Source organism: Podarcis muralis, chromosome 7 (genome assembly GCF_964188315.1).
Source record: "Podarcis muralis chromosome 7, rPodMur119.hap1.1, whole genome shotgun sequence".
NCBI lineage: Eukaryota > Metazoa > Chordata > Lepidosauria > Squamata > Lacertidae > Podarcis > Podarcis muralis.
In genome coordinates, this window is record NC_135661.1 from 88615591 (window position 1) to 88639900 (window position 24310).

At 51.7% G+C, this 24310-nt stretch overlaps 2 protein-coding genes across 3 annotated transcripts in view; one reads left to right on the forward strand and one right to left on the reverse strand.

The window, feature by feature from the left end:
* The window catches only part of VASP (vasodilator stimulated phosphoprotein), a 42323-nt gene extending 31261 nt beyond the window's left edge, over window positions 1-11062 (forward strand). For both annotated transcript variants that reach the window (XM_028741905.2, XM_077932400.1), the window contains exons 4-13: window positions 677-746; window positions 2046-2113; window positions 3673-3965; window positions 4098-4195; window positions 4794-4848; window positions 5462-5495; window positions 6831-6876; window positions 8570-8660; window positions 9038-9095; window positions 10440-11062. In XM_028741905.2, coding sequence (XP_028597738.2) covers window positions 677-746; window positions 2046-2113; window positions 3673-3965; window positions 4098-4195; window positions 4794-4848; window positions 5462-5495; window positions 6831-6876; window positions 8570-8660; window positions 9038-9095; window positions 10440-10477 — 851 coding nt within the window. In that variant the 3' untranslated portion in view covers window positions 10478-11062. The remainder of the gene's footprint in view (window positions 1-676; window positions 747-2045; window positions 2114-3672; window positions 3966-4097; window positions 4196-4793; window positions 4849-5461; window positions 5496-6830; window positions 6877-8569; window positions 8661-9037; window positions 9096-10439) is intronic.
* A 7666-nt stretch (window positions 11063-18728) lies between these two features.
* On the reverse strand, window positions 18729-23512 carry OPA3 (outer mitochondrial membrane lipid metabolism regulator OPA3). Its single transcript, XM_028741903.2, has 2 exons — window positions 23304-23512; window positions 18729-19291 (listed from the first exon to the last, which is right to left on the reverse strand). Exons 1-2 carry the CDS (start codon window positions 23443-23445, stop codon window positions 18963-18965), a joined length of 471 nt encoding a protein of 156 aa, XP_028597736.2. The 5' UTR covers window positions 23446-23512; the 3' UTR covers window positions 18729-18962.
* Window positions 23513-24310: the final 798 nt, after the last annotated feature.

Sequence of the window (24310 nt, forward strand, 5' to 3'; positions counted from 1 at the left end):
GGGGGAGATGGAAGAATCGGGGCATCTTGCTGGGGGTCCTGGAAAGGTTTTCCATCTTGCCGGGGATTGTTGTTGTTGTTTAGTCGTGTCCGACTCTTCGTGACCCCCTGGACCAGAGCACGCCAGGCCCTCCTGTCTTCCACTGCCTCCCGCAATTTGGTCAAACTCATGCTGGTAGCTTCAAGAACACTGTCCCACCATCTCGTCCTCTGTCGCCCCCTTCTCCTTGTGCCCTCCATCTTTCCCCACATCAGGGTCTTTTCCAGGGAGTCTTCTCTTCTCATGAGGTGGCCAAAGTCTTGGAGCCTCAGCTTCAGGATCTGTCCTTCCAGTGAGCACTCAGGGCTGATTTCCTTCAGAATGGATCGGTTGGATCTTCTTGCAGTCCATGGGACTCTCAAGAGTCTCCTCCAGCACCAGAATTCAAAAGCATCCATTCTTCGGCAATCAGCCTTCTTTATGGTCCAGCTCTCACTTCCATACATCACTATTGGGAAAACTATAGCTTTGACTATACGGACCTTTGTTGGCAAGGTGATGTCTCTACTTTTTAAGATGCTGTCTAGGTTTGTCATTGTCCTGCAGGCATACTCAGCCTTAAACTTGCAAGGGCGAGACCCACCCTGGTCTGGTCTGCCAAACTGGCTCTAAATCCTGATTTTTTCACACCCCGCAGGGAACTCGGCAGCTCCACGGCCCATCCAGAACGGCCCCACAGCGGAAGAAATGGCGGAGCAGCAGAAAAGGTACTTCGTGCTCTGCGGAACTCCCTGCTACTGCGTTGTTTTACTGCCCTGAGCAACGTCTTGGCGGGGCCTCAGCCTACTCCAGTTTAGTACCAAGCTAGGTTCACAGGGACTGATGGGCACCAGGTTGGCAGAGGCTGGACCAGCCTGCGTCCTCAGTGCTTGCACACTCAAAAGAGGCACAAGCCTCAATTCCTTTAAGATCATAGAATGGTAGCGCTGGAGGGGAAAGGGTCATCTAGTCCAACCCCCTGCAAAGAGGTGAGAGAGGGGAAGGATTTTGGGGGGAGCAGGCTAGGTCACTTTTTATGCTTAATAGGATATTGTATTTTAATATTCTGTTGGAAGCCGTCCAGAGTGGCTGGGGAAACCCTGCCAGATGGGCAGGGTAATAATAATAATAATAATAATAATAATAATAATAATAATAATAATAACTTCAACGTTCACATCTCCTTTTGCACTTTGTTAAACCGCTGCATGTTTTCAACGAGTCCTTTTTTTCCCGACAAATCCCCGCGAATCTGAGGTTGCTGCCGTGCCCGTTTTACAGACGGAGCAAACTGAGGCTGCAAAGCAGCTCACCCCTGAGGGCCACCCGATTGAGTCCGTTGGCTGAGGTGGACACTGTAACTGAGCCCCTCTCCCCAAATCCAGTGGGCCTCCCTCTCGCCAGCTTTTGCTTCCCTCGGCCCCCAGTGCGAATCGCGCCTCCCTATTTAGCTCCGATTCATTCTCGGCCAGAATGGAAAGGGCATGCAGCAGCCTCAGTCACCAACAGTGGCCTCTCCTGGGAGAGACCCCTGGGAGAGACCCCTGCCTCTGCAACCCTGGAGAGCAGCTGCCAGCCCGTGCAGGCAATACTGGGGGTCCAATCCGGTACGCAGGTCAGCAGACAATTGCTAATTCCCCCAGCCCTCCTTCATGCCTCCAGGCGTAGCAGAGGGCGTTCCCAGCTTAGCTGCTAATCGGCTTGAGGGGTCATCGGGTCACCCGGCTGCCCCGCTCGCTGCCTCCATTCCGGCCGCCTGTTCCCAGCGTGCGCAGAGCACCCCGTTCCTGGGGGGCCACCCCCCCACCTGCCCCAGCTCCTGGCCATGTGTGGCTTTGCAGTGTCCGGGATTTTGCCAGAGCCTCCGCAGAAGTGAGTGGCAGCAATTGGGGAGGGGGCTGAACGCAGGGGAGGGTGGGGGACCCTGCCCAGATGGGCCTCATCCTGCCCAGCCGCCTCGCCTGGGCCCTCGGATCTGCAGGGGGGGCTGATTTTCTCTTTTCTCCCCCCCCCCTCCCAAACTCCAGGCAGCAGCAGCAGCTGGAAAGGGAGCAACAGGAGCAGGCCGAGCGAGAGCGGCGGGTGACAATCTCAGGTGGGTCCCTGGGGTGGGGTGGGGGGACGAGCAGCACCCAGTGGGTGACCCCAACCCTCCCTCCCTCTCCCAGGCGGGTGTGGGGTGCAAAACCCCTTTTTTGTTTCAGGACCTTGGCTGGTAATGGCTCTGGGGAGAGACTTGGAAATGTGCCTGGAGGGTTATGGGGTTTTTGCAGGGTGGGGGGTGCCCTCGACAAAGCCTCCCCCCCCCCATAAGTGGGGTGACTTCGCTCCCAAAAGGGAAGTCCGTGGGTGGGAGGAGGCCGGCCGGCCTCTGAGCGCCTGAAGAATAAACAATTGGTTTAGTTTGGATTAACGCGCCCAGGCTAAGGATTGGGGGGGGGGGGGGAGAGAGAATGGGATGGAGGGCGTTCTGCTAAATGCTCAAGCTCACATCTTCACCCATGCTTAAAGCAGTATGGCCCCCCAAGCATCCTGGGAACTGTAGTTTGTGGTGGGTGCTGGGGGTTGTCAGGAGAGCTCTGTATTCCCCTCCCAGAGGTACAATTGTCAGGGTGGTTTTAACAGACACCCCCTCTTCCCAGGGGTCTCTGGGAATTGTCACTCTGTGTGGGGAAGAGGGAGCTTTGGGAATTGTATTTAAACTGGACTCCTTCGCCGATTGGGGGGGGGGCGAAAAGGTGCCCGCCGAGTCCCACGGTCACAGGCTTCACCCGCCTGTGGTTTTTGAAGGGTCCCCGCTGCGCCGTAGCGGTAAAGACCCAATTTCCGCAGAGCCTGTCCCCTCCAAGTTAGAGGGAATCAGCCATTGCCGATGGCGCCACCCCGGAAGCTCGGGAGCTTTGGGAATTGTATTTCTAGGAGTGGAAGAGGGAATTCTGGGAGTTGTAGTTCTAAGAGAGGTAGAGGGAGTTCTGGGAGGGGGAAGGAGGAGGTCTGGGAATTGTAGTTCTAGGAGGGGAAGAGGGAGTTTTGGGAGTTGTAGTTCTGGGGAGTGGAAAAGAGAGTTCTGGGAGGGGAAGGATGAGGTCTGGGAATTGTAGTTTTAGGAGGGGAAGAGGGAGTTCTGGGAGTTGTAGTTCTGGGAATGGGAAGGAGGAGTTCTGGGAGTTGTAGTTCTAGGAGGGGAAGAGGGAGTTCTGGGAGTTGTAGTTCTGGGAAGGGGAAGAGGGAGTTCTGGGAAGGGGAAGGAGGACTTCTGGGAATTGTAGTTCTAGGAGGGGAAGAGGGAGTTCTGGGAGTTGTAGTTCTACCAGGGGGAAGGGAGCTCTGGGAATCATGGCTATGGGAGGGGAAATAGCACCCTTAACAAACTACATCTCCCAGTATCCTTTGGGGGAAGCCAAGGCTGTTTAAAGAGGTATCGTAGTGCTTTTAAATGTGACGTGCGGATGTGACCTAAGAAAATATCTTGGGCTGGGCGCACAGGTGTTCGGTGCTTGTGGGGCGGCTGTGATGAGGTGCCTCCCTCTGCCCCTCTCTGGATGCAAACCCACATTCTGCAGAACTGTGTAGCATTGGAAAGGGACCCCGTGGGGTCATCCAGCTCAACCCCCTGCCGTGCCGGAGCCACAACCGAAACCTCTCTTGTTGCAGTGCCTGCAGGGACCCCTTCGGGAGGAGGACCCCCGCCCGCACCAGGACCCCCGCCCGCCCCGCCATGCCCGCCCCCGGGCCCACCGCCAGGAGCACCAGCGGGGCCACCCCCACCTCCGGGGCCTCCGCCACCGCCCGGCCCCCCGCCTGGCCCCCCTGGCCCTCCGCCTCCGGGAGGGGGGCCGCCCCCTGCGCCGCCCCTCCCGCCTCCCCAGGGCCCGGCAGGAGGGGGCGGCCCGCCCTCCGGTTTGGCTGCTGCCCTCGCAGGGGCAAAGCTCAAGAAAGTGGGCAGGGTGAGTACAGGGAACTCCGCGGGTGGCGGGAACTGTAGTTCAGGCGCCCGGTTTTCCCCAAGGCTGTAGATGGGAGTTGTAGTTGGGCACCCTCTTGGCGCCTTAACCCTTACCCCTGTTCTTCTTCCGCAGGAGGAGGCGCCAAAGGCCGCGGCTGGCGCAGCACCCCCGCCGAGTGGAGGGGGAGGCGGGGGGCTCATGGAGGAAATGAGCGCCATGTTGGCACGGCGGTGAGTGTGGCGGAACCTCGCGGGGTCGGTGGATGGCAGCGAGGGGGCCTGGCTCAGTGGCGCAGAGTACCAGTGTTCCTACTCAAATCCAGGACTCTTGAGGACTAGGATCTTAGCTCTCTATTTGTCAAGGAAAAGATCCTGGCTCTGTGGTGGATCGTGCAAAAGGGCCCAGGGTCAGACCCTGGCAGCACTTCTGGGTAGGGCTGAGGACCCAGGCGAGACGTAGCCCCTTTCTGGGCTCAGGCAAGGCCTGTTTTTCTCCCAATAGTCATAGGAGAAGCTAGCCAAACTCCTGATTTTTCTCCGTCTTGCGCCCTGCTTGGAACAGGGTGGCCCACAAGTGTAGTAATTTCATAAGCAGGAATGCGTTTGGCTGAAAAGTGCACGGAGAAGGCGTCTGCCTGGTGTCAAGTGGCAGGGAGTTCCAGAGTCTAGCCGCCACACTAAAAGCTAGATTAATTACAAACGCAGAAGGGGTGTTCTGTGACAGGGCTGCTTCCATAGATCGATGAGAGGGCATCTAGGGAGTGAGGCGATCTTGAACAACCCGTTTCTCTCTCTCTCTCTCTCCCCACCCTAAACCCCGTCTCCCCAGGAGGAAAGTTGCGGATCAGGGTGAGAAACCCATTCCAAAGAAAGATGAAGGTCCCGTAAGTACCCAGCTCCCCTTCCCTGTCCAGTTTGAGAACCAGAAGTTTAGAAATCTGGGTTTTATTCATTCCACCCCTTGCAAAAATTCATTCATTTAGTATTGCAATGCAGTTTCCCCAATGCTGGATTGAAAAGAAAAACACACTTCGAATTGATATATGAAAGACAAATAAAATCAAGGGAAATCCCACCAAATATGGAACAGATAAAAAAATACCTTTCTAAGGTATCTGCACAGGCTTGTCTGAACAAGGATGTTTTCAGCTGGAGCTGAAAAAGGAGTACAGCAAAGGCGCCTGCTCCATCTCATTAGGCAGGGAGTTCCAAAGGGCAAACCATCGAGTTCTTGCAAATGCAGAAAAGGGGCATTATTGGCACCTGTGTAGTAGGGCCAGTTTATATGGCACCTTTTCCTGCAAGGTGGCAAACATTGCCCTCCCCGTCCCCAGTTCACTTCTTACAACAACAACGACAACCCTGGGAGGCGGGTTGGGCTGAGAGGCAGCGACTGGCATCCCTCTCTGGTTTTTGCTTTGCAGAGCAGGAGGAGGGTGGGACTGAGGCTGGTGGCTTCTTGTTTCTCATTTGCCATCTCTGTTTCTTCCCCCCCAGCAAAATGACACAGACGCTGGTGCCAAGACCACAGGTAGGCAGTGGGGCCCAGAAGGTGGGCGATAGACTAGAGTGGGCACAAGGCCCTCCGGCCAGTGGAAAACCCACCTTGTGGCCTGCAATGGCTACTGGGCACGGTGACCGTGCTCAAATCCTGCTTGCGGCTTTCCCTTCGGAGAAAAGAGGACACTGGAGTAGATTTATTACGTGTGGGTTAAACCACAGAGCCTAGGACTTGCCGATCAGAAGGTCGGCGGTTCGAATCCCCACGACGGGGTGAGCTCCCGTTGCGCGGTCCCTGCTCCTGCCAACCTAGCAGTTCAAAAGCACGTCAAAGTGCAAGTAGATAAATAGGTACCGCTCCGGCGGGAAGGTAAACAGCGTTTTCGTGCGCTGCTCTGGTTTGCCAGAAGTGGCTTAGTCATGCTGGCCACATGACCCGGAAGCTGTACGCCGGCTCCTTCGGCCAATAAAGCCAGATGAGCGCTGCAACCCCAGAGTTGGCCACGACTGGACCTAATGGTCAGGGGTCCCTTTACTTTTACCTTTATCCAGCTTTCAGTTTGGGAAAGGTTATGGAAATCTGATTTGAAATTTTTGGCGCGATGTATGCTGAAAGTAAACTATATGATTATGATGTGCTGGTAGTATTTGACTCCTAGTAAGGTAGGACACGGGTGGCGCTGTGGGTTAAACCACAAAGCCTAGGATTTGCCGATCAGAAGGTCGGCGGTTCGAATCCCCGCGACAGGGTGAGCTCCCGTTGCTCGGTCCCTGCTCCTGCCAACCTAGCAGTTTGAAAGCACCTCAAAGTGCAAGTAGATAAATAGGTACCGCTCCAGCGGGAAGGTAAACAGCGTTTCTGTGCGCTGCTCTGGTTCGCCAGAAGCGGCTTAGTCATGCTGGCCACATGACCCGGAAGCTGTACGCCGGCTCCCTCGGCCAGTAAAGCGAGATGAGCGCCGCAACCCCAGAGTCGGCCACGACTGGACCTAATGGTCAGGGGTCCCTTTACCTTTTATAGGTGCTGGAAGCTGGGAAACCCAGCCAGATGTGCAGGGTATAAATAGTTAAAATGATCATTATGAATCCAGAAGCTGGGCTTTTCTTATGGAGCTTCCAGGTACAGGAGCAGTCTATCTGGACTCCTGCGTTCTTGGGGGCAGTTGGCCAAGTGAGAACAAGGCACTTGGCCTGATCCAGCAGCCGGTCTCTTTAGAGATACGCGAGGGCCATTTGCTCTAGAGTTCCCAGGCGCCTGGGGAACGCTAAATGGGGGCTTCAACAGGAAGTCAAGAATGTCCAGGGGGTCTGCCCCTCTGCCACCCACAGCCCCCTACCCACCCTCTCCCTCCTTGCTTTGTCCTAGATTCCTTCCGCAGGCCTTGGGAGAAGACCAGCACGACGCTACCCAGGTAAGTGACACCTGTCCATCATGGTCTTTTTGAGTTTTTCTGAAATCTGCCCCCCTTTTTCTCCTGGCACCAAGTTTCCACGAAGCCAGTGGAATTGGTGTGTTTGCGCGCAGTGTTCCTCTCCCTCCTTGACCCACAAAGTGGGGGGCAGGCGGTGGGGGGGTGGCTGTCTTGTTTGCCCCCCACCCAAGCTGTGTCTCAGTCTTTCTCTTCTCTGCCCCCCCCCCCAACGCTCAGGACAACTGTGACCCAGAGAAGCACCACGCCCTCAGCTGCTGCCCGTCCACAGTTCGGCCAGTCTAGGTATCAGGCAGGGAGGGCTGGATTAATAATAATAATAATAATAATATTAATACAACTTTTATTTATACCCTGCCCTTCCCGGTTCAAAAACTGGGCTCAGGGCGGCTAACAACAAATTTAAAGCACTTAATTGTAAAAGCAGCGTAAAATACAGTATAAAAACATAAATAACAATAAAATTCAAAAATCAATTAGATAATCCCCAGGGCTAGCTGGTTGAATTGGTCCTACTTGGGCCAGCGAGGAGACCAGGGGAGAATTAGCTGGGGGGTCTCAGAGCGGGTGATCTTCATAAAAGGGGAAGGGAAGGGAAATTAAAGATCAGGCTGAATTCAAATTAAAGGCCAGGCGGAATAGCTCTGTCTTACAGGCCCGACGTAAGGAGGTTAAATCCTGCAGGGCCCTGGTCTCGGGGGACAGAGCATTCCACCAGGTCGGAGCCACCACTGAGAAGGCCCTGGCCCTGGTGGAGGATAGACTTATATCTGCTAAGTACCCCCGTAGAACCATAGGAGGGCACCCCAGGGCTCATCAAGCCCAACCCACCGCGAAGGAGGAATCGCGGCCGACTTCAAACGTACCTGGAGCCTTCCGTGAGCAGAGGGTGCCCGCTTAACTCCCGGTGCTGGGTTTCTTTTAAGACCGGGCTGGGTGGAGAGGTATCTGTGCCCCCACCAGGCGCTGCTGAACTACAACTCCCATCCTTCTCCGTGGCTGGGCTGAGTTGGCACCCAAACACAGCTTTCTGAGCTGATTCAGGGACTCTGTGGCATCTAATAAAAGCACGGGGGGCGTTTCTGTTGCCAACGAAAAAGAGAAAATTTTCTGTGGAAGCAAGACATGCAAGGCAGGAAGAGAGGCAATCAAACCTGCCCCCCCCGTGTCCCCCCCATAGGCAAATACTTCCTGTATGAGGGCTATGTAGGCTGCCTCCCGCCCAGCCCTGTTCCCGAGCAGTGTGGTACAGTGGTTAGAGCATCGGACTGGCACCTAGGAGAGACCTGGGTTCGAATCCCCCACTCGGCCACAAAGCTCACTGTCGCTGCATCTCTCCGTTGCTGTTTGTGGGGGAGAATTAAATGAGGGAGGGGGAGAACCTGGAGCGCCACCTTGGAAATAAAAGTGGAAATAAAAGTGCTTCATTATTGGTGCTCCTTCGGGACCAAACGAGATCGGTGTTGATTTTTACAACGAACGCACCTGGTTTTAACGAAATAGCAGCCCCGGGGAGGGAGGTGGTTTTCCTGCAGGGAAACCCTCCCCCCCCTTCCGAAGCAGCTGTTTGCATTTCGTGGAAAACTCAATGGCAGCTGCCTGTTTGGCGGGTCTGATGCTGCACAGCTTCGCCTGCCCCCCTGAAATCCTTCCTTTACTTTCTCGCCAACCCCAGGATGAAATCCGCCGGAGCGATCACCGGTTCGGAACCTGCTGGTGGCGGCGGAGGAGGAGGAGACGAGTCGGAGCTGGAACGGGTGAAACAGGTAAACCTGCCTTTTTGGGTCCAAGCTAACGTCACCTAGAACCAGAGAAGGGGACACCCTAGGGTCATCTAGTCCAACCCCTTGCAATGCAGGAATCTCAGCTAATGATTATTATTTTAATTTAATTTAATTAAAGATTTTCTTGGTTTACAAAAGTATGTGCAATGTCTCTCTCTCCCTCTTTTTTTCCAAGTAACATTTTTTACAGATCAGCTAATGATCACCTAATGATTATTTCAAAGATACTCTTCCTTTTTAGGCTGGTTGGGGGGTTCTGTTCTGTTCTTTCCCTGGTGCCAGAGTTGTAGGGGGGGGGTCCTGTCTTCTCCCTCTTCCCTCTGGGCCCTAAATGCATGTATTTCCAACCCCCACCCTAGGAACTCTTGCAGGAGGTCCGGCGGGAATTACAGAAAATGAAAGAGGAGATCATACAGGGTAAGTTATGAAGGCTTTGGGTTGTTGTTTTTTTAAAAAGTGGTGTATAAATTTTAGAAAATAAATTATGTATACACCGTATTTTTCGCTCCATAAGACACACTTTTTTCTTCCTAAAAAGTAAGGGGAAATGTTTGTGCGTCTTATGGAGCGGATGCGTGGTCCCTGGAGCCGAATTGCCCAGGGGCGAAAAGCAAATCATGCTTTTTCTTTTTTTGGAAGAGGGAAGGGGGTGTTGAAACAAAGCCGCTGATCGCAAGTGATTGGGAGGTAGATAAGGGACGCTAGCAATAAAGGAGGCTGCCTGGGAGGGGGGAGGTAAAGACAGCGAACTTGTAAGGAGAGGAGACAGCAAGACTAAAGCAATGAGGAGAGAAATTAGAAGAAAAGGAGGAGCAAAAAACTGCTCCAATTCAGGAAAAGACACTAAGGCAAACAAGAGGGAACGGGGTGTTGAAAGGAAGCAGCTGATCTGTAAGGGATCAGGAGGGAGATAAGGGATGCTAGCGATAAAGGAGGCTGCCTGGGAGGGGGGAGGTAAAAGCCCATGGGTCCTCAGGATTTTTGAATTGGGTCACCCCAAATTCACCATCCGATCACATAGCATGTCCATGGCTACAGCCTGCACCAAAAAAACCACGCACCCACTGTTGTGTGGGGCCGCAGTGGCGCAAAAACAAAGCACGGATCCACATGGATTTGGGCTACCCCAAACTCACCGTCAAATCACACGTCTGTGGCCACAGCATGAACCACAAAAATCATACATCCACTGTTTCGTTCCGATTTTTTTTCTCTCTTGTTTTCGTCCTCTAAAAACTAGGTGCGTCTTATGGCACGAAAAATACGGTACGCAGTCATACCTCAGTTTGAAGTAGCTTCGGGTTGAGCGCTTTCGGGTTGCACTCTGCTGCGACCAGGAAGTAACGGAGCACGTTACTTCCGGGTTTCACCACTTGCGCATGTGCAGATGCTCAAATGACGTCACGCGCATGCACGGAAACGGCAAATCGCGACCCACAGATGCGGGTTGCGTTCTGCTCTGGATGCGAATGGGGCTCCGGAACGGATTCCGTTCGCATCCAGAGGTACCACTGTATAACCTACAGCTGTCTTCCCCACCCTGGGGCTGTCCAGCTGTGTTGGACTACAACTCCCATGAGCCAGAGTGTCGCATCGACTGTGCCGGCAGGGGCTGATGGGAGTTGTAGTCTGAAGCAGCTATGCAAAGGCCCCCACCCAGGGGTTGGAAAAGCCTGGCTTTTCTAGACAGCGCTGGAACATTTTGGATCGCTGAAAGGGCCCGGCTTCATATTTTCGTTTTCTCTCTCTCTCTTGCCGCAGCATTTGTGACAGAGCTACGGAAGCGGGGGTCTCCTTAGTGCAAACCCCCACACACACACAAGAAAGAAAACCCCCCAACTTGCCGGTGTCTCCTGGAGCCAGCAGTTCAATCCTCCGAAACGTGCAGGAAAGAATAAAAGCGGAAGAAGATAAAAAGAACGAACTTGATCACCCCTTTTCTCCCCACGCCCCCCCACAAACGCACCAGATGAGCTCCACACAACACACACACACACCTTTTCCCGTCGGCTCCCAGGCCCCCGCTGTGCAATTTCCGGGGAGGGGGGGGAAAGGAGAATCTGTGGCAGCCCCCCACCCCAGGAAGGGCAGGACCCCCACCTGTGCCTTACCCAGAGCAATAGCAACACCCCTCCTTCGTCCTCTGCTTCCTTCCTCCCCACCCACCCCCCGCCACAACGAGGGGCTTGTTCCCGCAGGAGGTGTGCAAGGGGGGGGGGTATTTCCCTGGCGGAACTGGCTCCTTCCCCCCCCCTCCCGCCACCACTTAACACTGTGCCATTCCCAGAGAGGGCTAGACTCTCCATCACCCGCAAATCATCCTTTTTCACGCTTGGACCAAGACGCCTGTGTCTGTTTTTTCTTTCTCTCCTCCGCGCCCCCCCCCCCAAAAAAAAACCATGGCATGGGAAGCGGGGGGGGGACACCTGTTTTTCCCGGGCTTCAGGGAATCGCATCAGCTTAACCAAACTGGAGAAGTTTTCTTTCCTTTGAAGGTAGTGGTCAGCAACTGGGTTGCCCTAAAGGCCAAACCTTTGCCCTGCCTTTCCTGAACTTCCTTCCTCTCCTAAACCAGCAACATTTCCCTTTTTAGCTAAGGCAAGCAGGTCTCTCGGACCCTTCCTTCTTCCAGACACGATGCCAGGGGTTGGGTTTGCGATAAGGGGACCAAGGAACAAAACAAAGGTGGCCTGAACTTTCTCTGTAGTTTGGGGGCACACAGTTATATATTTTTCCCAGCGGAAGGGTGACAAACCGCAGCGTTCCCGCTGCTGGTAATTTGACCCGGGCCAAATTCCGGCCACCTGGTTGCCAACCACAACCTTTTTATTTTTAAAAAAGGCACCCTTACTTGCAATGCACGCCCCCCCTCGCTAGTCATGCATGCCCATCCCTGGAAGACGGACCACTTTGCTGAAAAGGACAGCTTCCACGACCCCCCCTCCCCAAATAATAATAATTATCACCCGACTTCCTAGTACCTTTTCTCATTTCACACGCTCTCTCTTGCTGGGCTCATTCTGAAAAAAAATATTTTACTCAACCCCACCCACTCACCCATCTCTCTGCTCTCACCTCTCTGGGTAATGATTTGTTTTTATTTTTAATAATAATAAAAAAAGAGGATTTCGCTCCCCTCTGCCTCCTGTCGGGAAGCGCCGAGGGGAAAGCAAGGCAGGGTTCTTGGCTTTTCTACTGAGCTGTAATTTTTTGACTTTTGTTATTTTTTTGTCTAGCTGGATGGAATATTATATTTTGATTTTTTTAATTATTATTATTATTATTATTACTGAACTGCCGGGTATTTCTGCCCACCCTCTGGCCTCACCGCACATGTTCACCTGCAAATCGGCACTAGGGTCTTGGGCACATGCACCAAACTTCTCTAGGAATAAATCTTTTCCTTTTTTGTAAAATTGCAAAAAAAAAAAAAAAAGAGGCCTCAGCGTGGTTTTTTCCCTCTCTTACTGGTGGCACTCTCACTGGGCTCAGAGAACTGTATGTGGGATAGCAGAAAGGAAAAACCCCTTCCTGGTGTTTGTTTGCAAATGGATAAGAAATGGGAGGTGCCGTATTTTTCGCTCTATACGACACACTTTTTCCCTCCTAAAAAGTAAGGGGAAATGTGTGTGCATCTTATGGAGCGAATGCAGGCTGCACGGCTATCCCAGAAGCCAGAACAGCAAGAGGGATTGCTGCTTTTGCTGCGCAGCGATCCCTCTTGCTGTTCTGGCTTCTGGGATTCAGAATATTTTTTTTCTTGTTTTCCTCCTCCAAAAACTAAGGGCATCTTATGGTCTGGTGCGTCTTGCCGAGCGAAAAATACGGTACTTGATAAGGATTATGGCAGCCTTTCTCAACCTGTGGGTCCCCAGATGTTGTCAAACTACAACTCCCATCACCCCTAGCTAGCAAGGCCAGAGCTCAGGGATGATGGGAGTTGTAGTCCAACAACATTTGGGGACCCGCAGGTTGAGAACCGCTGGATTACTTGGTCTCCTCCTTTGAATACTTTGAAGTCTGAAGCTATGAATTGGCATTTCGAATCCTAGACACAGGTGTTAGGAGTGACGCAGCATCAAAAAAAACCCCAATTCTATTATTCCAGGTTGCATCAACAGAAGTCTAGTGTCCCGATCAAGGGAAGTCATAGTCCCACTCTGTTCTGCCTTGATCAGGCCACGCCTGGAGTCCTGTGTCCAATTCTGGTCTCTAGTTATCTCCCGCTTGGACTACTACAATGTGCTCTATGTGGGGCTACCTTTGAAGGTGACCCAGAAACTGCAATTAATCCAGAATGCGGCAGCTAGACTGGTGACTGGGAGCGGCTGCCAAGACCCCATAACACCGGTCCTGAAATATCTATATTGGCTCCCAGTACATTTGCAAGCACAATTCAAAGTGTTGGTTCTGACCTTTAAAGCCCCAAACGGCCTCAAAGGCACAATATACCTGAAGCAGCGTCTCCACCCCCATCGTTCTACCCGGACACGGAGGTCCAGCTCCGAGTGCCTTCTGGTGGTTCCCTCACTGCGAGAGGCCAAGTTACAGGGAACCAGGCAGAGGGCCTTCTTGGTAGTGGCACCCACCCTGTGGAATCCCCTTCCATCAGATGTTAAGGAAATAAACAACTATTTTACTTTTAAAAGACAACTGAAGGAGGCCCTGTTTAGGGAAGTTTTTAATGTGTGACGCTGTATTGTTTTTAATATTTGGTTGGAAGCTGCCCAGAGTGGCTGGGGAAACCCAGCCAGATGGGCAGGGTATAAATAATAAATTATTATTATATTACCACAATTTAAGGATGTTGACAGGCTGGAAGGTGGGCAGAGGAGGGCGACCGCATCTTGAAACTTCAGAGGAAGAGTTGAGGGAGTTGGGGATGTTTAGCCAGGAGAGGAAAAGGGTCAAGGGTTCGGAAAGCTAGCCTTGTGAGGAACGGTTGAAGGAGTTGGGGATGTTCAGCATGGAAAAGAGGAGACTGAGGCCCTTTGAATATTTCAAGGGCTCTGCCATGAAGATGGAGCAAGCTTGTTTTCTCCTGTTCTGGAGGAGGGGACCCGAACCAACGGACTCGGGTTACAAGAAAGGAAGTTCCGGCTAAACGTTGGGAAGAACTTTCTGATGGTAAGAGCTGTCGGACACCATAGGAAAGTGGTGGACTCTCCTTCCTTGGAGGTTTCTAAGCAGAGGTTGGGTGGCCATCTGCCAGGGATGCTTTAGCTGAGATTCCTGCATTGCAGGGGGTTGGACTAGATGATCCTTGAGTACCCCTTCTGATTCTATGATCAAAAGAGGTTTAAAGACAGTCTCAAGGCAAATTTTTAAGAATGTAGTATAAACAGCAATTTGGAAACACTGGCCTGCAAGCGCTCCAGTTGGAGAACAGCCTTGACCAAAGGTGTCCTGGGGTTTGAAGACACTCGAACTCAGGACGCAAGGGAGAAACGTGCTAAGAGGAAGGCACGCTTGGCAAATCCACACCGGGACCAACTCCCGCCCAGAAACCAATGTCCCCACTGTGGAAGGACGTGTGGATCCAGAATTGGCCTCCACAGTCACTTACAGACTCACTGTTAAGACCGTGTTTATGGAAGACAATCTTACTTGGCTACAAGTGATCGCCAAAGAAGAAAGATATAGACCAGCAAGGCTGGAGTAAACAAGGAACTTCAGGCTGGAGAAATGCAATGCTATAGACTGATTCTGAAGAACCAAGATCTACTGCGTGTTCAATTGGCCTTACTGCATTTGTTAAGGATTTCAGCTTTAGGTAGCAGCAGTCCTAAGCATTCAGGCCTCATGAACCTTGGCTATTAACCTCAAATTTAATTTGCACCCGGCCTACACTGGCTGGCAGCATCTCTCTGGGGGTTGCCAGGGAGGTGTTCTCCCAGCCACACCGGCAGGTGCCATTGGGGATGGAATCTGGAACGTTCTGCATGCGAAGCAGACACTCTTCGGCTGACCCACCTCTCATTTTTAAGGGTGGGAGAATGGACAGATTTGACAAAAAGGACCAGGTCTTCTCAAAAGACAACATTGCCACCTGCTGGCTGTTTGCATTTCCAGTGCTATTTAAGGCTGTCTTACTTTCTGCCACGGTGCACCCCACTTTGGGATCCAAACATGCATTTGTGGGGACCAGTTTCTTAATCTCTCGCCGTGTATTTGCACGGCGGTAGTGCTCCTGCCGTGGCCCGGCTTGGATCAGGCTGCCTGTTGCAAGACCAGTGCCTTGGGTGTCTCCAGCTGCTTTTGGACTACAGTGAGGGGAAAGAAGTATTTGATCCCCTGCTAAATTTGCCCGTTTGCCCTCTGGGATTACAGGTAAAACCTCTCCAGAAGAAGAAGAAGAAGAAGAAGTAGTTTGGATTTCATATCCCGATTTATCATTACCCGAAGGAGTCTCAAAGCGGCTAACAATTTCCTTCCCCCCCCCCACAACTAACACTCTGTGAGGTGAGTGAGGCTGAGAGACTTCAGAGAAGTGTGACTGGCCCGAGGTCACCCAGCAGCTGCATGTGGAGGAGCGGGGAATCGAACCCAGTTCACCAGATTACGACTCCACCACTCTTAACCACTACACCACACTGGCTTACAGCAGGTGCTTCTAATCTCAGCTCGTTGGTGAAGATACCAGGTAGCCTGACATCTGGCTGGTTGATAGGGGATCAAATACTTATTTCACTCATTATAATGCACATCATTATATAATGTATGGAATGTGATGTATGGAAGTGATGTATGGAATTGAGAGCTGGACCATAAAGAAGGCTGATCGCCAAAGAATGGATACTTTTGAATTCTGGTGCTGGAGGAGACTCTTGAGAGTCCCATGGACTGCAAGAAGATCAAACCTCTCCATCCTTAAGGAAATCAGCTCTGAGTGCTCACTGGAAGGACAGATCCTGAAGCTGAGGCTCCAATACTTTGGCCACTTCATGAGAAGAGAAGACTCCCTGGAAAAGACCCTGATGTTGGGAAAGATGGAGGGCACAAGGAGAAGGGGACGACGGAGGACGAGATGGCGGGACAGTGTTCTCGAAGCTACCAGCATGAGTTTGACCAAACTGTGGGAGGCAGTGGAAGACAGGAGGGCCTGGCGTGCTCTGGTCCAGGGGGTCACGAAGAGCTGGACACGACTAAATGACTAAACAACAATGCACATCAATCTCTGATTTTTGTTTTCTGGGTTTCTGGGGGTTTCCCTGTTGTTATTCTGTCTCTCACAGCTACAATAGACCTACCATTAAAATTAATGGACTGATCATTTCTTCGTCAGACGGCAAACGGGCATATTTAGCAGGGGATCAAATACGTTTTTTCCCCTCACTGTATAATCCCCATCATCCCTGACCACTGGTCCTGCTAGCTAGGGGTGATGGGAGTTGTAGTCCAATAGGAGCTGGAGACCCAAGTTTGGGAAACCCTGGATCCTGGGATCCTCTCTTTGGAACGCAGCTGACCTAGCCAAGAGTTTAAGGAGATAAGAAAAGCTTGCTGGGTCAAGACTAGGCCCCTGTCTAGTCTAGCATCCTCTTCTCAGTGGCCATAATAAAATGTGAGCTTCCTGGATCAGGCCAATGGCAGCATCCCCACAGTCAACAAGAAGATGCAACGAAGATAAGCCAGCAAGCAGTATCTGAGCACAAGAGCAATTCTCCCATCCTGCGGTTTCCAGGAACTGGCATTCAGAAGCAAATGGCTAATAGCCATCGATAGCTCATGAATTTTTCCAATTCTCTTTTAAAGGCATCCAGGTTGGCGGCCGTCGCTGCCTCCTGCAGGATCTGTGTGAAGAAGGGCTTTCTTTATTGGAACAGGCAAGCCTCATCTAAAAATAGGAATTCAAGGGGCAGTTTTGGGAAGGCCAATCAAGGAAGGACAAGGTCACCTCAAATTGGTTTCCGTTCTCCTCTCCCAGCCCCCCTGTATTTCATTGTCGGTAATCCTCTGCCCTGCTACTCTGTGGATTCGCTTTTGCCTCCCATCTAAGCAAAGGCAGTCGATGAAAGTGCTTTTAAGGAAATTAATTATTTAAGTGGCTCGGCAGAAGGCATTTCGATGATGCACAAAGTGTTTTGGTCTTAAAGGGACAGCAGCGTTTGGTTTTGCTGCTGGTTATCATCAAATACGGTGCCGTTCCCATGATGCACCACATATCAGTACAGTCATACCTCGGGTTACAGCCGCTTCAGGTTGTGTCTTTTCGGGTTGCGGACCGCCAAAACCCGGAAGTACTGGAACGGGTTACGGTGGTACCTCGGGTTAAGTACTTAATTCATTCCGGAGGTCCGTTCTTATCCTGAAACGGTTCTTAACCTGAAGCACCACTTTAGTTAATGGAGCCTCCTGCTGCTGCCGCGCCGCCGGAGCACGATTTTTGTTCTCATCCTAAGCAAAGTTCTTAACCTGAAGCACTATTTCTGGGTTAGCGGAGTCTGTAATCTGAAGCGTATGTAACCTGAAGTGTATGTAACCCAAGGTACCACTGTACTTCCGGGTTTTGGCGGATGTGCAGAAGGGCTAAATCATGCTTTGCGCATGCGCAGAAGTGCCAAATTGCAACCCACACATGCGCAGGCGCGGGTTGCGAACCTGCATCCCACACGGATAACGTTCGCAACCCGAGCATCCACTGTACTTTGATCATTGTGCTGGGCTCCTTTGGGATGGGGAGCTGAAAGTTTTCACCCCTTCTTGGGAGGGTCAGGCTGAGGCTTCTGGGAGTCGTTGCCTGAAAGGCAGCAGAGAACGCCAGGCCGGGGAAAAGCTGTTTTAGGGCACATTGAGAGGGCTTCAGTTTGGGGCCGGAACGGTGCCGCCCTCTCCTCAAACACCCAGTCCTCCCTCAAAGACGGTGGATGGATTTGCTCTGCCTTATCCCTACATGTTAATGCAGTGATCCAATATTAGCAGGAGTGGAGTTCCCCCAACCACTGCACTTGGGGACTGAAGCTCGGAGGAACCTGAAAGCAGCTCCCAGACCACCTCCCCCAAACCCCAGCTCTGTACAGTGGTGCCTCGCAAGACGAAAATAATCCGTTCCGCGAGTCTCTTCGTCTAGCAGTCTTTTCGTCTTGCGAAGCAACCCTATTAGCGGCTTAGCGGATTAGCGCTATTAGCGGTTTAGCGGCTATTAAAGGCTTAGCGCCTTAGCGGCTAAAAGGCTATTAGCGGATTAGCGGCTATTAAAGGCTTAGCGCCTTAGCGGCTAAAAGGCTATTAGCGGCATAGCGGCTTAGAAAAAGGGGGGGGGAGCGAAAAAAATCGCAAGACTCGCAAGACGTTTCCGTCTTGCGAAGCAAGGCCATAGGGAAAATCGTCTTGCGAAGCGCATCGAAAAACGGAAAACCCTTTCGTCTAGCGGGTTTTTCGTATTGCGAGGCATTCGTCTTGCGGGGCACCACTGTAAATGGAAAAGAAGATTGCTGCACCGTCTCAGTGCTGAAAAGCAGAACATGCCCCGGCAGTGCTTTTAAATCCATGGCCCCAAGGCATCGGCTCTCTCTCCCCACTTCCAGAATCTGGGAAATGTTTAAATGCTATAGAACAAATGCCAGAAAACAGGAAGCTTCGATCACCACAGTTCGGGATTACCACCATGAACACACCACCCAGTTGTGTTAATACTGCCAAAAAATTTAGGGAACAAGCTGTACTACCAAAACGATTAAGGTTTTAAATGATAATTTTAGGTTATATTTTAGTGATCAAGATTTAATATATATATTTTTTTAACTGTTGTCTCTGTTGTACCCAATTGCAATTCAATGTATCCCTATTGTCTTTTATGATTTTCCTGATATTGTAAGTGACCCGGAACTGGTCTGTGACCGTAATAATAAAATTCATTCATTCACACACCACCCAGAATAACACAGAGTTAACCAGGGCTAAAGAACCCCTGACCGACGGCCAACTGTCGTTGGAGGGGTACCCCCAGCGGTCATCTAGTCCAACCCCTGCCATGCAGGATTCCCTACGCCCACCCACTGCCCTTGCAGCTCCTCCCCACAATCAGTTAGGCTGAGAGTTTTTCTCTCCGCGATTTGGGTTGTTTTTTTAATAGATTCAGTATTTACACGCTTGCAAAAGGCCGAGAAACTCAGCACCACAGGGTCGGTTGGGACGCGGGGCTTTCGCACCCCGAATCCCGCGTAGGCCAGGATCCCCGCGGCGCCCTTCGCCGTCCAGCAAGGGGGAACCTCGCGGCGCAGCCGGCAGTCGGGCGCAGTTTTAGGAAGCCGCCTCTCTCTCTCTCTCTGCCCGCCATCCCCGTTATTTCTTGGGGGAGGCCGAGACCTCCACGAGGACCCGGTTGAGCTCCCGCAGCCGGGCGTCCAGGGTCTCCACGGTCAAGTTCAGCTCGGCCACCTGCTCCTGCAGGCTCTCGAGGGTGCTGCTCAACTCGTCCTCCTTTTTCTTGCTGTTGGTTGTTTGGCGGGAGTACTCCAGGAAGATGCACAGGCCCCCCACCCCAAAGACGATGGCTTCGCCCAGCAGTTCCGCCCCCAGTTCGGCGGCCGCCTCCTCGTTCAGCGGCTTGATGGCGGCGCCACGGAAGCCCATGATGCGCATCTTGGCTCGCATCTCCACCCAGTGGTACACTGCAAGAGGAAAAGGAAGAGTGAGGAATGTCCAGGGTGCTGGGCCTGCACCTTCCAGGCATCACTTATATTTTAATTTTTACTTTGACAAAGTAAAAGGTAAAGGGACCCCTGGCCATTAGGTCTAGTCGTGGCCGACTCTGGGGTTGCGGCACTCATCTCGCTTTACTGGCCGAGGGAGCCGGCGTACAGCTTCCATGGCCACCATGACTAAGCCGCTTCTGGCGAACCAGAGCAGCGCACGGAAACGCCGTTTACCTTCCCGCCGGAGCAGTACCTATTTATCTACTTGCACTTTGAGGTGCTTTCGAACTGCTAGGTGGGCAGGAGCAGGGACCGAACAATGGGAGCTCACCCCGTCACGGGGATTCGAACCACCGACCTTCCGATCGGCAAGCCCTCGGCTCTGTGGTTTAACCCACAGCGCCACCTCTGTCCTACTTTGACAAAGTAATAATAATAAATATAAACGTGCAGCCCACTCCCTGAGACCATTCCATTGTCACTATCCAACCTCCCAAAATTTCAACACCTCTTGCGATGGTTGGACCCCTTTCCGTTTTAGCAGTATAAATTCTACAAACACCCTCTATATCTCCTCAAAATCATTTCTCCTGCATATTCCCTATCTTACCTGAATGGCACATGTTAATTTGTCATTAACAGCTAAATCTCACACCTCTTTGTACCGTTCTTCCATTTTATATTCACCTTGCTCCTTCTACTTCCTAGCTATAATAATTCGTGCAGCTGTCGATAAATTAGAGAGTAAGTCCTTCGTAGCCTGTGAACCTTCCACCCCATAATAAATTGATAATAAATTGATAACGCTTTGGTCAGCTCCCTGGTCGTGTGTCACTGTGTCTCAGCCTAACCTCCCTCGCAGGGTAACGGGAGGGGAAGAACCACGCACACCCACTTAATCTCCTGGGGAAAGGCAGAATGTAAATGTAATGATGATGATGATGATCAACTTCTTCTTCTGAGAGATTTGCAGCCCCAGCGAGAACAGTTCCTCAAGTCTTTTTTGGACTTTTTGAGAGTGGATTCCAGAGTGGGATGCTTTCACTGCTCCTGTTTATTTAGTTTCCGCTCGCTCGGCCTAAATCTCTTGATCCCTTTCCCGCTCGAGCTGCTTCCACCCCATCGTAAATTGATAATAATGCTTTGGTCAGCTTTAATTATCTACTTAAACACCCTTTGCCCAAAAAATTGTACGTATTTACACCCTCATGACATGTGAACATAGGTCCCTGTTTCCTGGCAACATAGCACGGAATATTCCTTGTTTATTTGATTTAATCTGACTGGTGTTAAATACCATCTCCATATTAATTTATACTAATTTTCAAAGTGTGTTTCTCCCATATTTCCTACCTCGACCCTGAGGTCATCCTCTGAGGCCTTTTTGTGTGTGTTTCCTCCAAGAGAGGCCTGGAGGGTATATTTGGGGGGGGGGGGTCAATTGTAATTTTAATGTTGCAAATTGCGCTGAGATCTGTTGATGGAAGGGCAGTATGCAAATGTCATGGATAAAAATAACACCCCAATTTTCACCATGGCAGACACTGTGGAGTTCAGAAAGGTTCAGAAAAGGGCAGCCGAAACAATCAAGGAGATGAAGAGAGTCCATAATAATAATAATAATAATAATAATTAATAATTTTTTTATACCCTGCCCATCTGGCGGAGCTTCCCCAGCCACTCTGGGTGGCTCCCAATCGAGTGTTAAAAATACAGCATTAAATATTAAAAACTTCCTTCAGATGCCTTTTAAAGATAGGATAGCTGCATATTTCCTTCACATCTGAGGGGCGGCATTCCACAGGGTGGGTGCCACCACCGAGAAGGCCCTCTGCCTGGTTCCCTGTAACTTGACTTCTTGCAATGAGGGAACCGCCAGAAGGCCCTCAGAGCTGGACCTCAGTGTCTGGGCTGGACAATGGGGTGGAGACGCTCCTTCAGGTATACAGGGCCTTTGAGGCTGTTTAGGGCTTTCAAGGTCAGCACCAACACTTTGAATTGTGCTTGGAAATGGACAGGGAGCCAATGCAGATCTCTCAGGACACCCCTATGAGGAAATGCTGCAGTGTTTGGGACTTTTTTATTTCAGGGAAAAGGCGGCATGATCCAAGACTATAACAATGCTTGTGCGGTTGCTTTCAAACCTGCCATCTTGTCTGAGAGAGAGACTCCTGAACCAGTCGCACTAGCTTCAAGGTAATTGTCTGAGCAGACCAGTTAAGAATGGACTTTTACTATTTACAGAGAACAGTTATTGAGGATATTCTTGTGGATAAAGTGATTAAATGTGAGTTTGATGATTCCTGCATTGCTGTGACACTTAGGGTCCCTTCCGAGTCTACGATCCTATGATCCTATTTCTGTCCTCCGGGGCAGGAAGGGTGGGCAGGACACCTCCTGCAAAGCATCATTTAATGGAACAGATGCCCATGAACCATAAAAAGTCAGGGGTCAGCAATTTTTTTCAGCAGAGCTGGACCTCAGTATCTGGGCAGAATGATGGAGGTGGAGACACTCCTTCAGGTATACAGGACCGAGGCCATTTAGGGCTTTAAAGGTCAGCACCAACCCTTTGAATTGTGCTCGGAAATGTACTGGGAGCCAATGAAGATCTTTCAGGACCGGTGTTATGTTGTCCTGGCGGCCGCTCCCAGTCACCAGTCTAGCTGCCACATTCTGGATTAGTTGTAGTTTCCGGGTCACCTTCAAAGGTAGCCCCACGAAGAGCGCATTGCAGTAGTCCAAGCGGGAGATAACCAGAGCATGCACCACTCTGGCGAGGCAGTCCGCGGGCAGGGAGGGTCTCATCCTGCGTACCAGATGGAGCTGATAAACAGCCACCCTGGACACAGAATTGACCTGCGCCTCCATGGACAGCTGTGAGTCCAAAATGACTCCCAGGCTGCGCACCTGGTCCTTCAGGGACACAGTTGCCCCATTCAGGACCAGGGAGTCCTCTACACCAACCCACTGCCTGTCCCCCCAAAACAGTACTTCTGTCTTGTCAGGATTCAACCTCAATCTGTTAGCCACCATCCATCCTCCAACTGCCTCCCGACACTCACACTTGGGAACTCCCTGCCTGTGGCATAGCTGTCAACCGTCCCTTATTTGGTGGGAAACTCCCTTATCCCAGCGCCGTGTCCCTTATTGATGATGTCCCTTAAATTTCCTGGGTTTCACGCTCGCCCGGCTCAGGAGAGAAGCAGCTGCTTGGGGTCCTCCGCCATGAGAGAGCGCGTGCGCAGCGGTGGTGGCAGCTGAGGAGGCTGCCTGAGGGAGGAGAAAGAGGAGGGGATGGGAAGGGACGCAGAAGGGCGGGGCCTCATGCCGGATTGACAGCATCTGTCAAACCTACCAATGTATGTAACTCTTTACAATAGCAAAATCCCTTATTTTGGCTGCTGGTCCCTTATTTTCAAATCTGTAAGTTGACAGCTATGGCCTGTGGACGCCCGGCGGCTAAAGATCCCCTTTGCTCAGCCAAGCCTGTTCGGAGGCTTAGAAAGTTGCTGTGAGTTCTAGTGTCTATTGATGAATTTAAGTTTGGATTTCTAACTTGGTTTTTAACTTTTCACTGATTTGTTTTCACTGCTTTGTTCTTTGTAAACCGCTTTGCTGGTTTTTCCAAACAGCCCAGCGCTGTACAAATTTTATTGAATAAAATTAATTAATAATTAATGATTAATAATTAATAATTAATTAATTTATTAATTTATTAATAAAATTCCCGGCCACTGGGTCAGGGGGCTCCGCCTCCTCCCCCGCTTCCCCACGTGCCGCCCGGGAAGGGGACCTCTCAATGTCACCGCCGTAGCCTCTCCGCCCTCCCGATTGGCCCGCGGCTCCTCGGAGGCCCGCCCCCCTCACCTCCCTATTGGCCTACTCCCCTCGCGCGCCCGCCCACCCCTCGCTCCCATTGGCTTCCCTTTCAACCCTGACGGGAGACTCCCCCTATCGCGGGGGGCGCTGCCGCCGCCTGACTCACGTTGCGCGGGGGGCCCGCAGATGTACTGGCGGAAGAAGGGGCTGGCGCGGGCCCCGTCCTTGATGCGCGCGGCCAGGGGCTTGGAGAGCTGCCGGACGCCCAGGTAGAGCAGCTTGGCAATCGGGAAGGCGCCGGCCACCATCCTCGCGCTCCCAGCGGCCCCCGCGCCGAGCGCGGCGCACGCAGACGCCGGGCCGCGGTGACGTCAGCGCGCACGTCACGCCCGACCTCCCCGGCGTGCGTATCCCGTATGCAAATAGGCCTTATTAATATGCTAATATATTCTCCCCCCGCATGACACACCGGGTGAGGTAACACGAGGGCGCACGCTAATGAGGCAACGCTGAATAATATTGTTTTTTCCTCTCATGAATATGCTAATGAGGCGAGCTGGAATATATTTGGTTTTTTCCTTGTCATAAATATGCTAATAAGGCGAAGAGGGATATAATATTTTGAATATGTTAATTACATGTGTGCTTTCTGTTTTTACTGTGGTTTGTTTGAAATATATATATATATATAATATATATAGAAATATATATATATTTCTGGTTTATAAAAAGCGAAAGAATTGTTTTCCAGCCTTTTAAAGCAGCGCTCCGAAACGCGGCCCTGACGTACACTTCCGGCACAGACCGGAAGGAAGGAAGCCGCTCCCATTGCCATAGAGATGGCAGGGGATAGAGAAGGGCGTTGGAACAACGCCGACTGCGGCTGCGCATGTCATATAGGACCTTCATGCCGCCCAGAGGCTGAGGTCACAGAGTTAAAAATGTAGAATCACCCTTTAACTGTCCGTAGAGGGAACTTCCGGGTTCATGTTAGAAACTGGTCTATGTGTCGCCCTTTCCTCGCCCCGGGGCAGGAGCCACTGCGGGCGCCTTCGAAAGCCAAAAGAGAAACCCGGAATCTCCTTATCGAAGGGGTTGGGCGGCAGCAACTCCCCCCGCCCTTGTGAAATAAGCTGCACCACAGGAAGGGAAAGAGGCGCTCCTGCTCTTTTC

Bases quoted from the DNA above. Each gene is read 5' to 3' on its own strand.
- OPA3 (XM_028741903.2), bottom strand. From the start codon at position 23,445: ATGGTGGCCGGCGCCTTCCCGATTGCCAAGCTGCTCTACCTGGGCGTC. The intron at 19,292-23,303 runs GTGAGTCAGGCG...TTCCTCTTGCAG, and splicing joins CTGCGGGCCCCCCGCGCAAC to TGTACCACTGGGTGGAGATG.